Source organism: Trachemys scripta, chromosome 9 (genome assembly GCF_013100865.1).
Source record: "Trachemys scripta elegans isolate TJP31775 chromosome 9, CAS_Tse_1.0, whole genome shotgun sequence".
NCBI classification, from domain to species: domain Eukaryota; kingdom Metazoa; phylum Chordata; order Testudines; family Emydidae; genus Trachemys; species Trachemys scripta.
The window spans coordinates 96,414,182-96,428,375 of record NC_048306.1 but is presented as its reverse complement, the minus strand read 5'-3'; the positions used below and the strand labels follow the sequence as shown (position 1 = coordinate 96,428,375).

General features: G+C 66.0%; 1 protein-coding gene across 2 annotated transcripts in view; it reads right to left on the bottom strand.

The window, feature by feature from the left end:
• CLCN2 (chloride voltage-gated channel 2) overlaps positions 1-14,194 on the bottom strand; it is a 38,108-nt gene that overhangs the window by 4,117 nt on the left and 19,797 nt on the right. The window contains exons 3-20 of one of the 2 annotated variants that reach the window (XM_034782027.1): positions 12,571-12,702; positions 11,886-12,014; positions 11,550-11,683; positions 11,265-11,342; positions 10,722-10,800; positions 9,178-9,303; positions 8,549-8,633; positions 8,195-8,296; positions 7,770-7,854; positions 7,342-7,497; positions 6,411-6,480; positions 5,537-5,647; positions 4,875-5,088; positions 4,354-4,487; positions 2,822-3,006; positions 2,230-2,335; positions 2,062-2,135; positions 1,824-1,883 (exon numbers count right to left, since the gene is read on the bottom strand). In XM_034782027.1, the coding sequence (XP_034637918.1) occupies positions 1,824-1,883; positions 2,062-2,135; positions 2,230-2,335; positions 2,822-3,006; positions 4,354-4,487; positions 4,875-5,088; positions 5,537-5,647; positions 6,411-6,480; positions 7,342-7,497; positions 7,770-7,854; positions 8,195-8,296; positions 8,549-8,633; positions 9,178-9,303; positions 10,722-10,800; positions 11,265-11,342; positions 11,550-11,683; positions 11,886-12,014; positions 12,571-12,702 (2,060 nt within the window). The remainder of the gene's footprint in view (positions 1-1,823; positions 1,884-2,061; positions 2,136-2,229; positions 2,336-2,821; positions 3,007-4,353; positions 4,488-4,874; positions 5,089-5,536; positions 5,648-6,410; positions 6,481-7,341; positions 7,498-7,769; positions 7,855-8,194; positions 8,297-8,548; positions 8,634-9,177; positions 9,304-10,721; positions 10,801-11,264; positions 11,343-11,549; positions 11,684-11,885; positions 12,015-12,570; positions 12,703-14,194) is intronic. The other variant, XM_034782028.1, reaches the window with a different exon arrangement.

Sequence of the window (14,194 nt, the reverse complement as noted above, 5' to 3'; positions counted from 1 at the left end):
GGGGGGGGGGGGGGGGGGGAGCACACAGGGGAACCGCTCCCCGCTCCAGATCACCTCCACTCTGCCTCCTCCGCTGAGCACACAGCCCCCGCTCTAAGACTCCTCCAATCGGCGCCGCAAGCCTGCGAGGGGAGGAGAATTAGAGCGGCGCCGGCGTGCTCAGCGGAGGAGGTGGAGCCGAGGTGAGCTGGGGCGGGCTCCCCAGGCGGGGGTCTCCCCGGGCGGGGTTAGCTGCCGCGGGGAGTCTCCCTAGGCAGGGTTAGCTGCCATGGAGGCGGGTTACCCGGGCGGGGTTAGCTTCCGCGGGGGGGAGCTGCTGCGGGGGGTGGGGGTGGCAGGCTCCCCAGGTGGGAGGCTGGGTTAGCTGCCGCGGGAGGGCGGGGTTAGCTGGAGTGGGGCGCAAGGTGGAAGTTTCGCCTAGCGCGCAAAACTTTCTTGCACCGGCCCTGGGTGGAGGGGTTCAGGCCCTGGCCTGGGAGCTGCAGGTTCTAGTCCCTGCCCCGCCATAGACTCCCCTTTGGAGAGTCCCCCAAGCCCAGATGCCCAAGGTATTTAGACACTGAGCTCCCATCCATGGCAATGGAGGTTCAGAGCCCAAATACCTTCGGGGGGTCTGGGCCTTTGTCGGTCTGGGCCTCAGGTCCCATCCAGCGCTCAGCTGCTCTTGGGTCAAGGGCAGAACCAGGGGGATCTGCCTCTCTGGTTTGCCCAGCGCTACTACCCCTCTCAGCCGGCCGCCCCCCCTCGCTCCCGGCCTCCCGTCAGCACACTCCAAGCTAAGCCCCCTCCCCCAAAAGCTGATCCTTCACTCCGAGGCGCCGTACCCCTCACAAGGGGCTGCAGGTAGTTGGGGGCGCCTGGCTCTAGAATAGATCACAGGCCCCTTTGCCCCTCGCTGCTCACAGCCTGGCGTGCCCCCAGCCATGCTCCTCTGCCCCTCAGGGGCTCCCGGAGCCGCCTCTGCAATCCGGCTCGTCCCAGGCCTGAAAGGCACCGGCTCCGGCGCCCCGCCGCGAGGGGAGCCCCCACAGGCGTGAATCAGGTGATCTCACTGGGGGCAGGGGAGGTAGATCAGCAGGGGAAGGCGCGATGATCAAGGATGCACTGATTTCCGATTGGCTGGTACGAGTGGATCGTCGCCGCATTGGTTGGTTGGAAGGAGCGTTACAAGGCTCCCATTGGATCAGCTGGGAGAGGGGAATCAGATCAGATCAGGAGGTATTGATTTCTGATTGGTGGTAGGAGTGGATCGTTGCAGGATTGGTCGGCTGGAAGGAGCGTTATCAGGCTCCCACCAGTCAGCTGGGAGAGGGTGAAATGGGGGACGGGGTCAGATCAGGGACCATACTGTGCTGAAAGTCCCCAGAGCTCAGGATGTGTGTGAAAGACGGGGGGATGGGCACAGGAATTCTGCTCCCTTGCCCTTCCTCTGCAAGTGGCAGACAGGCTGTACGGGGGCAGGGCAGGCAGCGGCTGGGGTCAGTCTTTGCAACAGGGGGATGCTTTAGCTTCTTGCCCCTTGGGCCACCCTGATCATCATCCGTGCGCTAGGAGACAGGACTCCTGGGTTCTATCCCTGGCTCAGCCGCTGACTGGTCCCGCCCCGTGTTTGCGCCTCGGTTTCCCCACCTGTAAGCAGGGGCGGTGACCCCACAGCCGGCCCTGGCACGGATTGGTGATTAATTAACGAGTGCCGGGAAGAGCTCTGCAGGTGGAAATCCCGAGGGAGGCTGCAGATGGGTGGAGCTGTGGGGCGCCCTCAGCACAGTATGGGGGAGGGCGGCGCCTGGTCTGTGATTGGCCGAGGCGCGGCACACACTTACCGCGACGGAAATGCGGACGCGCTTCGACTTGCGCTTTTCGGGCGGTGCTGAATTCTCAGCCTTTTTAGCCACGAGAAAAACAGGAGAGAAGACAGAGGCATTATGGGAAACCACAGCATCCTGGCCGGGCTCCATCGCCCCAGGGCCTCGGGTGGGGGCTGGGCACAGAGCAGGGGTCAAGGTGCCATGGCGGTGGGGAACGCCCTCGGGGTGGGGGTGGGGGCAGAGGGGCACTCACCTCAGCGGGCTCCGTGGCGGTGCTGGCGCAGAAGAGGCTCTTGAGGGCAATGCCTGAGTGATCTGGGCTCCCGGCTTGGGGGGGACAAGCAGAGAAACCGTCAGTGCAAAGAGCAGCGAGCCGGGAGCCTGGCCGGCACTATGGGGCCCATAGGGGCGGGGGGCTCACCTGTGGGGCTCTCCACCAAGCTGCTGGGACTTCGCTTGAGCGCCGGCTTCAGGGGCTTGCGGGACTCTCCGTGTGGCGGGGCCGATGACGATTCCTCCGTGCTGATCTGGGGGCAGCACGTACAGGGGGCTTGAACCAGCACCTGAGCCTGGTAGGGTGGGGCGAGTCCAGGGCATCCCATCCCCAGCTCAGCAGGAGGGGGATGTGTGTGTGGGGGGGCAGAATGTCCCATCACCAGCCAGGTGAGATGGGGAAACATGGGCCTGGGTCGTCCATACCCCATCCAGCCCAGCCCAGTTCCAGGGGGAAGCAGCCCAGGCCGGAGGGAGGGTGGGTAGGCTGGGACCCAAGGTGCACCATCCAGGCCAGGAGGATGTGAGGCCAGGGGACCAGACCTGAGCAGATGGGGGTGAGGAATGGGGGGCACTCCCAGATAGAAGCCCCTCGAGGGCCTGGGAGCGCTGGGTGCTTTGGGGTTTCCAGCCAGCGGCTCCCTGCGTGGCAGTGGGGTGGGGGTGCAGCAGGCTCAGGGTATTGCCAGCCCAGCCCCGGCAGTGGGGCGGGGGGTCCTTGTGCTGCCCCCGCCTCTCACCTGGAACCGCACACCCGTGTCGGAGGCCTTGTGGCCAGCCTCGTCCTGGGGCTTCTCGGCGACGCTGTTCCTCCCAGCCTGTGCCCTCTCCTGCATGTACTGCAGGCGGCGCTGATAGCCCAACTGGCCGCTCAGCAGCGCCGCCACCTGGGCCCGCTCGATGGAGCCCAGCAGGATCATGGACTCTGCAGGAGACCAGCCCCGAGGGGCCGTCAGCTTGGGGGGGGTCACAGCTGTGAGTGGCGCTCCCCCCCCCTCCCCAGCCCCCAGGGTGGAGACCCAAACCTGAGCCCTCAGGAGAGCAACCCTTGCAGGAGGACTCAGGCTGCCAACCCATTGGCAGGGCTCGGGGGGGGGGGGGGCGGTGTGACAGGATGGGACAGGTGTGCCCTGCAGGGGTCCTGGCTCCCAGGCCTGTCCGCCCATCTGCCCATGGAGCAGCGGCTGAAAATGAAAAACCCTGCCCCCACCCAGGCTGGAGGCACCAGGCTCCCCCGTCCCCGGGTTGGGTCTCTCTAAGAGCAGCTGCCATATGGGACAGAGCCTGCTTGGGAAGCCGTAGCTACAGCGTGAGGACACGGGGGGCCCAGGGCTCTGAGCTTGGGGCTGGGAGACAGCAGGACTCCTGGGTCCTATTCCTGGCTCTGCCCCAGGCTTGCTGGCTGACCTCGGGCCAGTTCCTTCCCATCTCCGGGCCTCAGTTTCCCCTATTGCAACCCAGGGATAACAGCCCCAGGGGAGGGGGCAAAGACTCAGTGCCCAGAGAAGGGAAGGGACCATCAGGGTCTCCTACAGCTGGTCCTGCACTCCCCGCTGTGTGCCCAGGTCTGCTCCCTGCCCACCAGGGTGCCCGCGGGACGCTGGGTCCAGGCCGACGAGTCTGTGACACTTGGACAGGGCGTGGGGCTGTGGGGACAAGCAAGAAGGCCCCCCGGTGCCCACAGGCAAGAACTGAGAGGTTCTGCTTCTGGAGCCACCCCACGAGTTGTGGGGTCTCAGCTAACAGAAGAGCCCTGATCCCCACCCTCCGCAGAAAGGAAACCCATCTCCCCCGCCCCACCACTCCTGTTTATTCGCCGTCTGGCTCTCAAGGGGGGTGAGGGTGGAGCCATCAAAAGAGGCTACACTGGCCTTCCTGTTTCCGCTAAACTTTACAGATTGCCATGGTAACGCAGCATCCTCCGTTGCCATGGCAGGCAGGCAGAGGAGATAAATGTCGGAGTGGGCAGTCGGCTGGCACAGGGACGGGCAGAAGCTCAGGACGATCTCAGTGCCCCGCCCCTCGCCAGGGAGACGGGCCCAGTGCCAGAGCACTGCTGACCTGGGAGTCTGGTGCGGAAGCCTGGGGGTGCAGGGTGGGGATGGGCTCCCGACGGCCACTCTGCGGGCAGCCTGCTCTGCCCGGGAGGCCTTGGCACACATGGGTGGCACGGCCCAGAGTGAGCTGGGCACAGCCCAGGCTGGCCAGGGCACGAGCAGCTCTGGACCCCCCCGTGGCGCCGCCTGCTCCCTGTGCAGCCCCCACGTCTCACCAGCTGACTCCACCAGCGCCAGGCTCTTCAGCTTGGTGCTGTACAGCACCTCCTGCAGGTCGCGGTACTTGCAGTTCAGGGTGACGTAACGCACGTCCCGCACCATGATGTCCTCCACCCGCACGTTGTACTTCCTGTGGAGAGCAAGGCACGGCCCTGAGCAGGGCGCCGGAGGGCTGCTGCCGAGCGCCCGGCCCTGCTGCGCGGATCCCCCTCGGCCTCTTTGCTCCTGTCAAGGCTACGCTCCCCTAGCACCTTTGGGGGCAGGTGAGCGGCTCATCTAGCCGCCACCTCTGCCATGGGGGCCCTTTCTGGGTGGATCCCGCCTCCCATCCCTGGATGTGAACAGGCTGGGGCATGGTCCCTGCAGTCATCCAGGCCTGGGAACCACAGAGGCGTCTAGGCACCGAGCTGAGCTCCTGGACTGGGTCCCTTGAGCTCCCGAGAGCTTTGGCCTTGAGAGGGGCCTCCTGCAGAGGCTCCGGCTCCCCCCAGGGAAGGGAGCCCAGGCGGGCACTTACTCCTGGTGTCCCCAGCCCAGCTCGGGCAGGTACGGCAGCTTCTTGATGCGGATGATGCTGTCGTAGAGTGAGGGCTGCAGGCTCTGGGCCACGGCGTTGGCCAGGATGACGGCGATCATCACCGGCAGGATGTGGGAGATCTGGCCCGTCAGCTCAAAGACGATCACGGCGGTGGAGACCGTGTGGGTCACAGCGCCGGAGAGTGCAGCCGCTCCTGTGCGTGGCAGAGAGCGCCACGGTGAGCCCCGGCAGGGCTGGCATGGCCCTGAGCCAGACCCCTGGAGCTGCACAACAGTGACACCCCCCACTGAGCTCCAGCCCCTCTCCAACAGCCCCAGGGAGGGGGACCAGTATGGACACCCCATGGCACAGCCCCCCCCAGCACACCCCCAAGGAGCCCTCAAGCTGCTCTGCCAACCCGTCTGCACCAGCCACCAGCCACTCTGGCTCCCTGGCCCTGTCACTCTGGGGACATCCCCCCCCAGGGAGGTGCCTAGACGCGTCTCTGTGGTCGTACAGATTTGGGCTTCTCTGAACAGCCTGGCCCACTGCAGGGGCTGGCAGGAGGGAGATGCACCTGCACCACGAGTAGGTTGTTTGGGCCGTTGGACCGGCTGGAGCCCGTGGCAGCCTCTCCCCGGACAGGGAAACGTGGCGCTTACCTACCACGGCGTAGCCCCCAGGCACAATGCGGTAGGTGTTGCTGTCGGCGTGGATGCCATCCGGGAACCAGGCCGCCATGCTCTCCCCGACCAGCCGCCCGAAGGCCGCCCCTGCCCAAGGAGACAGGAGTCAGAGGAGGTCTGGGGGCAGCCCAGGCAGCTTTGGGGAGGGGAGAGTATCAGTTGTATCCTGGTGTCTCTGGCACGGAGCCCATCCCTGTGGCGATGCGGCTGCTCGGGGGGCAGTCGCTGCTCCCCCAGTCCTGAGCTGCACAGCAGGGCCCTGCCCAGGACTGCCAGCTGCTGTGCCCTAGGGAGCCAGCTAAGCGGATGTCCCAGCCCTTTTGGAGCAGTGGGAACTGGAGCAGCACCATGAGAGCCGGCCCAAGGTGGTGCTAGGATCTGTATCCCCTATGGCTGTTCCCTGCCCCTTGCTTCCCTCCCTGGGTGGATGGGGCTCTGGCGTGAGGATGGTGCTGGCTGCGGGCTCCCCCAGGGGCAGAGGAGGGCCTGTTCAGGGCAGAGGGAGGGGTGCTGTGCCACCCAGCATTAGTGAACACTGAAAAACCACTCATACCAGGGCTGGGAGATCCTGAAGCTCCTTCCCAAAGCCCTGAGCAGGCCTGGCGCTCCGGGAAAGGGCCTGCCCCGATGGGCACCCCCCGGCATCAAACCCCATCACACTCACGGGGCACCAGCCACACCAAGGAGCTGCCACTGTTGCCGGAGGACAATGGCCAGCACGAGGGGACTGTGGGCAAACCTGCTCTGTCCCCTCTGCCTGGAGGGGCTGGTCAGTAGCTCGCGGAGGCGCTGCCCCTTTGGGAGCTGGGCTCAGGGCGAGGCCAGGAGTGCCTCCGGGGCCGGTACTCACCAATGACAAAGACGGGCATGAAGGTTCCGCAAGGCACTGGGATGGTGGTGGCCAGGGCTGACATCCAGAACTAGGGGCAGAGACATGAGTCAGGGGTCAGCTAGCCAGCCAGAGCCTCCCCACGCCTAGCCAGAACACACCCATCCAGCCAGGACCCTGCCCACACCCAACCAGACCACACCCTTCCAGCCAGTGCCCTGCCCACACCCCAGCCAGACCACACCCATCCAGCCAGGACCCCGCCCACACCCCAGCCAGACCACACCCATCCAGCCAGGACCCCGCCCACACCCAGCCAGACCACACCCTTCCAGCCAGTGCCCTGACACACCCCAGCCAGACCACACCCATCCAGCGAGGACCCCGCCCACACCCCAGCCAGACCACACCCTTCCAGCCAGTGCCCTGCCCACACCCCAGCCAGACCACACCCATCCAGCCAGGACCCTGCCCACACCCCAGCCAGGCCACACCCATCCAGCCAGTGCCCTGCCCGCACCCCAGCCAGAATCATAGCAAGTCAGCCAGGGCCCCTCCCACACCCAACCAGACCACACCCATCCAGCCAGGGCCCCTCCCACACCCCAGCCAGACCACACCCTTCCAGCCAGTGCCCTGCCCACACCCCAGCCAGACCATAGCAAATCAGCCAGGGCCCCTCCCACACCCAAGCAGACCACACCCATCCAGCCAGGACCCTGCCCACAACTAGCCAGACCGCAGCCAGCCAGGGCCATGCCCACCCAGACCACACCTATCCAACTAGGGCCCTGCCCACACCCCAGCCAGACCATAGCAAGTCAGTCAGGGCCCCTCCCACACCCAACCAGACCACACCCAGTCAGCCAGGGACCCTCCCACACCCCAGCCCTGGTGAGGGGAAGGGGAGGGGGTGTGAGCTAGGCAGCCCTAGCTCTGGGGCGGGACCCACCTTCATGAGGATGAAAACCACCAGGGTGACGAAGACATTGGCATGCGGGTGTTTCCAGGCCTCAGAGATGCCAACGTACTCGAACTCCTCGGCCAGGCCCTGCTTGGCCCAGGTGCGGTTGTCAAACAGGGTCACCAGGGTATCCTTCTGGCTGAGCTGGGGAGAAGGACCGTGGCAGGCAGGGTGAACCCGGGGCAGTGCCTCCACCCCATATCCCCACCCTCCCTAGGGTGCTCCAGCATTTTGCCCTCTGGGTGCTGGAGATCTGGGAGACATGAGGGCCGACACTACTGGAGCTTCGGCTCCGGATGCCAGGGTCCCAGGTTCAAGTCCCAGCTGGGGCAAGCACAGAGCAGCAGGTTCTCCAAACGAATGCCAGTAATACCCACTGGGCAGGGCTGCCAGGCTAGGGGAGGGGAGCAGGTTACCTGGCCGGCCATGAACTGTCCGAAGCCAGGCGGGAAGGTGAGCGTGGAGATGAGCAGAGTGACCAGCGCGGGGAAAAGCAGGCGCCTGCATGGGAGCAACATACTCAGCAAGTGATCCCACCGCACCCACCACAACTGCCCCCAGCCCTCGGGGAAGGACTAGCACCACCCTGTGCCCAGCAGCTCCCATGCTGTTTCACAGGGAACCAAAGAGCCCAGCCAGCATGCAGCGCCCCACCCAGCTCAGTGCCCTGCTCCCCAACCCCAACTCCCCCCAGTCCGGGTGCTCCCCTATGTCATCACAGGTTCTCCCTCCACCTGCTCTCCAGCTAGGCCTGGTTCTGGGTGTGCTGTACTCAGCGCCCCCTGCTTTGGGATCAACGGGCCCCAAGTCTCAGAGGAGGGAGCCAGCGGGCACCACTTACTTCTTCATCAGGAAGCGGTTGATGGTCTTCTGCTTGCGCATGAACTGGACGATCTTGCGGTTGAGGTAGACGAAGAGTGCCCCTCCGAAGCCACTGGCAATCCTGGGGGGAGGGGCGGCCGAGTGAGCCACCACCAGGCAGCTACTGCTGGGGTGGTCCTGTCAGGGATGGGGGTGGGGGCGGTACAGAGACACTGAGGATGCCCCTCCTCCCACAGCACAGGGGGCCCAGAAGGAGGGGTGAGCCCCCTCATATATCCCTCCCAGTCCCACATGGGAAGTCTGATATCTCTCTCCCCGCCCGCAGCAATGCCCCCCCGAGTGGGGTTGGAGTGACAGAGGGCACTGGACTCACCCGATGACAGCGAAGGCGGGCAGCTCCTGCAGGTCGAAGGGGAAGTCCAGCCGGAAGCGGGTTTTGAACAGAGCCGTGATGGTCTCTGGGGAGGGGGGGGGGACAAGACACCATGGCGGGGGGAAGCGTGTCACCCAGGGACCTCCAGGGCGGCCTAGCACCCGGACGCCCTGCTCCAATACTGGGCAGTTGCTCCTGCCCACAGCAAACGCTCGCCACTCAGAGCACTGCGGCCCCTTGGGCCCATGCCATTAGACTGGGCCTGGCTGGAGACCCCCAGGGGCTTGTGTGGGACTCTGCTCCCCCCCAACTCTGCCAGTGCCCCTCAATCCCACCCCCCAGCTCTGCCAGTGCCCCTCAATCCCAACCCCCAGCTCCCCCCACCCCTGTCAGTGCCTCTTAATCCCAACCCCCGGCTCCACCAGCCCTGGGCTCTCCCCACACACCCCCAGCTCTGCCAGTGCCCCCCAATCCCAACCCCTGGCTCCTCCCACACCCCAGCTCTGCCAGTGCCCCTCAATCCCAACCTCCAGCTCCCCTCACCCCTGACAGTGCCCCTCAATCCCAGCAGGGCAGTAGCCGGTGCAGGCCGGAAGGGCCGGTTCCCTGGGGGGCTGGGCAGGCTGTACCTTCGTCCTTGTTCCACACGGCGAGCACGCGGAAGATGAAGGCACTGAAGGTGGCGGCGAAGAAGCCACGCCAATAATTGCGGACGGCAAAGAAGGTGGACGTGACCTCGATGCTGAAGAGGACGCCTGGGAGGGGCAGAGGGGAGGGGAAGAAGCGGTGCCACCATGACCCCTTGGCACACCGGGGGCTCTGCTCCAGACAGCCCACGGCCCTGAGACGTGCCTCCCTGCCTGCCCACGCACAGTCCACGCGGGGGCTGGCCAAGGGGGCACCAGACCCAGACACACCTCCCAGGGCATCTCCTCTTCTCCAGGCTTTACATTCGTGTGCCAAGGCCACTTGGGACCGGACTGTAACTGCATGGGCAGCTCCTGGGGTTAGGTGGGCACCATGGGTCCGTGTGGTTAGCTCCGTATGGGCACAGTAGCAATTTGCAGCTGGTTGACCCTGAGGTGAGGACGCCAGCTGGGAGACGGCCCCGAGCCACCCCCTACCAGAGCCAAGGGGCTCCCTCTCCAGCCAGCTGGGCAGCCACCCCCAACAGGGAGCGGGTCCCGCCTGGGGGCACAGTGCGAATGAGTGGGCAGTGCTGGGGTGTAAGCAGGGGCCAGCCCATCTTGGGGGGCAGGGCACTGACAGCCTGGCTTGGGCAAGCAGGAGGGACAAGCATACACAGACGGACGGACGGGGACACTGCCCAGCATGGAGGGAACAAGCAAAGAGTCAGACACGTCACCAACCTAGGAGCGCAAAGCTGTGAGGGAGCCGTGGGGCTGGAGCTGGGCCTCCCTGGAGAGCAGAGCGGAGGGGAAAGGAGGAGACATTACATCTTCTGGGGGGAGTGCCCCCCATGCAGCGGCCTCTGCCACCCCCGCCATGGGCACAGAGCCTTGGGGACCCCTCTAGGTACCCGGGAGGCCTGTGAGCGTCTCCGGAGCCCAGGGTACCTGCAGCATTGAGGTGGGGGGCCCGTACAGACTGGGATGGTGCCCTTGGGGCTGTGTGCTTGGGGCATAGGCAGGGCGGTGGGGGAGCGGCTTCCCTGCAGTTGGAGGGGAAAGCGAGAGGCAACACGAGGGCAGCGTGCGGGGGATCGGGGGATAAACCGGCCACAGCTGTGAGGAGAGAGGAAAGCGGGGGGCTGGGCCCAAAGCCCTGTGTTCATCTGGCCTGCACCCCCCATAGTACCCACCTGTGTCCATCCCCCGTCGCATGGGGGGTGTCAAGTGGGGATATCAGTGACTTGGGGGGCAGAGGCTGTGGCCTGTCCCAGGCCTCGCTCCTGGCCAGTTTGATGGCAAGCCAGGCCCAGGTGTGCCGGCCTCCCCGGCCGGGTGGCTGTTCCCACCAGATCAGGGTCTTGGGGACGCGAGGTGCGAAGGCCTGTGTGGGGGATGGGGCCCCTGGCCAGGCACAGCTCCCACGCTGCCCTGCTGGAGGGTTCGGTTAGCTCAGAGCCATGGGGAGCTGTGGGATCAGGCAGGGCAGGGGCAGGGGAGAGACGGGCGGGGTCCAGCCCCACAGCCCGCACGGCCGGCCCTACCTCCAATGGGGGCAGCAAAGCAGCAGCCGACGCCCACGGCACAGGCAGCCGCCAGCATCTCGATATTGCGGGACTCGTTCTGCAAGGCAAGGGAGAGCAGGAGACGATGGAGGGCAGCGTCCGGGCAGGAGCTCCCTGTGGGGACACGCCCCAGGCAGCCACGGCCAGAGAGACTCCTCCCAGAGCCCACCCTCTCCCCTGCCACGTCTGGAGACACCCCCCGTGGGGCTCATCCTCTCCCCTGCCATGTCCGGAGACACCCCCCGTGGGGCTCATCCTCTCCCGCCACGTCCGGAGACACCCTCCATGGGGCTCACCCTCTCCTCTCCCACGGCCAGAGCCATCTTCCCGCCCTGCCCAGCCATGGCCAGAGACACCCCCCTACCAGGGTCAGAGAGGACAAACCTCCTGCCCCACAGCCAGGGGATCCCTCCACGGACCTGAGAGCCCCCCGCTCTCATATACACTTGCATTCCCAGCCCGGCCCGGCCCCTGGTACCCGTTCGGTCAGCACCCGCAGGCCGCACAGCGTCGGCCTCTCACCTCGTAGATGCCTCCAAAGAGGGAGAGGAATTTGCTGAGCAGGGCGGCGCACATGCTGGCAATGTGGACAAAGGGCCCCTGTGGGAAGAGTGCCAGGGACCGGTTACCACGGGCACCCAGCCTCAAAGCAGGGAGCCTTGTGGGAAGACTCGCTCACTGGCAGGGCCACCCGCCCACCTCAGCTGGCACATGCCCCCCCCCCGGTAGGGCTGCCTGCCCACCGCACCTGGCACCCACCTTCTGCCCCCTCTAGACATGGCCCAGCAGCTCCCCTGCCCCTCTTACCTCCTTGCCCAGGGGCATCCCGCTGCCCAGCGCACAGGTCAGGCCGATGACCTTGGCCACGAAGGTTTTGAGGGTGAGATACTCCTTCAGCACCACACCTCGGAGAATGGTCTTCATCTCGGGGATGCCTGAGCCTGGGGAAGGGGATGGGTGAGCACCCAGAGAGGGGCTGTAGCCCCCACTCCCTCCTCCTTCACGGCCCTTTGGGGGGAGGGGAGATCCAGGTCTAGCCCCCCACCCCCAGGCCAGAAAGCTGGGCACAGGAGGGGTGATTTCCCCCGGCGTGGTCTCGCAGAGTGGGCTGGGGGATCCCGAGGGGCAGGGGCTGGCTCCTACCCACGGCCTGCGGGGCCAGGATCTGGGTGAAGCCGGCCGAGAAGGTGATGAGCACCACGGGGTAGGTGACCCAGGCCATGTACTGCAGGAAGATGTTGGTGTCCAAGCCCCCGTACATCCACTTCTGGGCTGCGGAGATATGGGGAGTGGTCACTGAGGGGGCTCACTGGCATCGGGGTCATTGGCTGCCCTGCCCCCCCCAGCCCAGGGGAGGGAGGGCACAGACAGGGCCCCATTCAGGATGACACAGCCCCATCCAAAGGGGCCAAACCCTTCCACTGCCTGGAGCCTCTGCTCAAGGTAGCCACCACAACGCGGGACTGAGCCCATACCTGCCTGGCCACGCCTCGGACCCACCTCCCTGGCTGACACCTACCCAGTCCCCTTCCTGGGCCCAGCCCCCTGGCTGACATCTACCCAGCCCCCTTCCTCCGCCCCCCAGGCCCATCCCCCTGGCTGACATCTACCCAGTCCCCTCCCTCTCCCCCCAGGCCCATCCCCTTGGCTGACATCTACCCATCCCACCACCTGGGCCCAGCCCCCTGGCTGACAGGGTACCCAGCCCCCCCCACCTGGGCCCTGGGCAATCCTGGCTGTGCCCTCAGCGTGCCAAGCAGTCCAGCTGCCTGGCTCTGTCTGAGGGCACAGAGGCAAGTGGCCCCAGCCCGGCCCCGGCCCCCCTCACCTTGCAGGCAGGTGGCTATGGCGAAGTCCATGGCCCAGCTCACCAGCGCCATGACCAGCCCCAGCAGGATGAGGAAGATCCAGTCCTCGCCCACCTTGGAGATGAGGAACTTCTGGCATCGCACGGTGCAGACTGTGGGGAGAGCGCGGGAGCTGAGCCGGGGGGGAAGGGCCCATCCTCCCTGCCCAGCCAGGGCATCCTGGAGGCAAGATTAACCCGCCCCCCCAACCCGGCACGGCTCAGACAGACGGACCGACAATCCCGCTGCCTCCCCCCCCAGAGTCTCTTTGCAGCCATCCAAGCTCTCCAGCAATGGGCCATGGCGGTGGGGGAGAGGGGAGATTGGGGGCTGGGGGAGCGCCAGGCTGCCAGGTGGGCTGGGACACAGCCCCTGCAGACTCTTGGGGGTTAGTGCAGCCCGGATCTCTGCACTGAGCTCTGTGCCAGCTCCTCAGGATCGGGCACAGGGGATGGGCAGAACCAGCCTGTGCCCGCTCTGGCTATTCACCCTGGCTCCTGCCCTGGCCACAGGGACCTCGCAGGCCGGGCTCCAGCCTGTGCCGCTCGGGGAGAGATGGGGCTTGGAGGAGAGAAGTCAGAGCAATAGGGCACAGGGAGAAGCTCCAGGAGAAGGGACACCCTCGCACAGGGCTGGCCAGAGGGGAGCAGAGACGGGCTCCAGGAGGTGCTGAGTCTCCCCCACACAGCTCTGCCAATGTCCTTCAGTCCCGACCTAAGTTCCCTCTAAGCTGCGTGGCTGTGTAGCAGGCCATCAAGGGCTGCGCAGGCAGGGAGAGGCGCCACTCCCCTAGTCCCAGGCTGCTGCAACGAGAGAGGGCTGGGGGCAGTCCTCTCTCCCCACTGTAGCCCCAGGGCAGCCTGCACCTTAAACCCCTCATCCCTGCCCCCACCCCAGAGCCCACCCCCCCAGCTAGAGCCCTCACCCCCGCAAACCCCAACCCTCTGCTCCAGCCCTGAGCCCCGTCCCACACTCCGAACCCCTCGGCCCCACCGCCGCCACACATCGCCTCCATATTGGTGCACATAACAAAATTCATTCCACACATGAATGTAAAAAAATTAAGGGAACATTGGTCCCAACCCACAGCCCGCACTGCTATCCCAGCTCTAGGCTCCCCCCCCCAGCTCTGTTGGTGCCCCTCAGTCCCGACCCATATCCCCTGCTGCTATCCCAGCTCTGGGCTCCCCCACCAAGCTCTGCTGGTGCCCCTCAGTCCCGACCCACAGCCCCCTGCTGTCCCAGCTCTGGGCTCCCCCTGCCCACCGCTCTGCCAGTGCCCCTCAGTCCCAACCCACAACCCCCTGCTATCCCAGCCCTGGACTCCCCCCCGCCACACAGCTCTGCCGGTGCCCCTCAATCCCGACCCACAGCCCCCTGCTGTCCCAGTCCTGGACTCCCCCCACCCACCGCTCTGCCGGTGTCCCTCAATCCCGACCCACAGCCCCCTGCTATCCCAGCCCTGGACTCCCCCCGCCCACAGCTCTACCGGTGCCCCTCAGTCCCGACCCTGCTGCACTCCACTCTCCCAGTGCTGAACAAAGACGCCCCTGGTGCCAATTCATTATGGGAGCTGAGCTGGGGACAGTCCAGCAGAGACGGCTG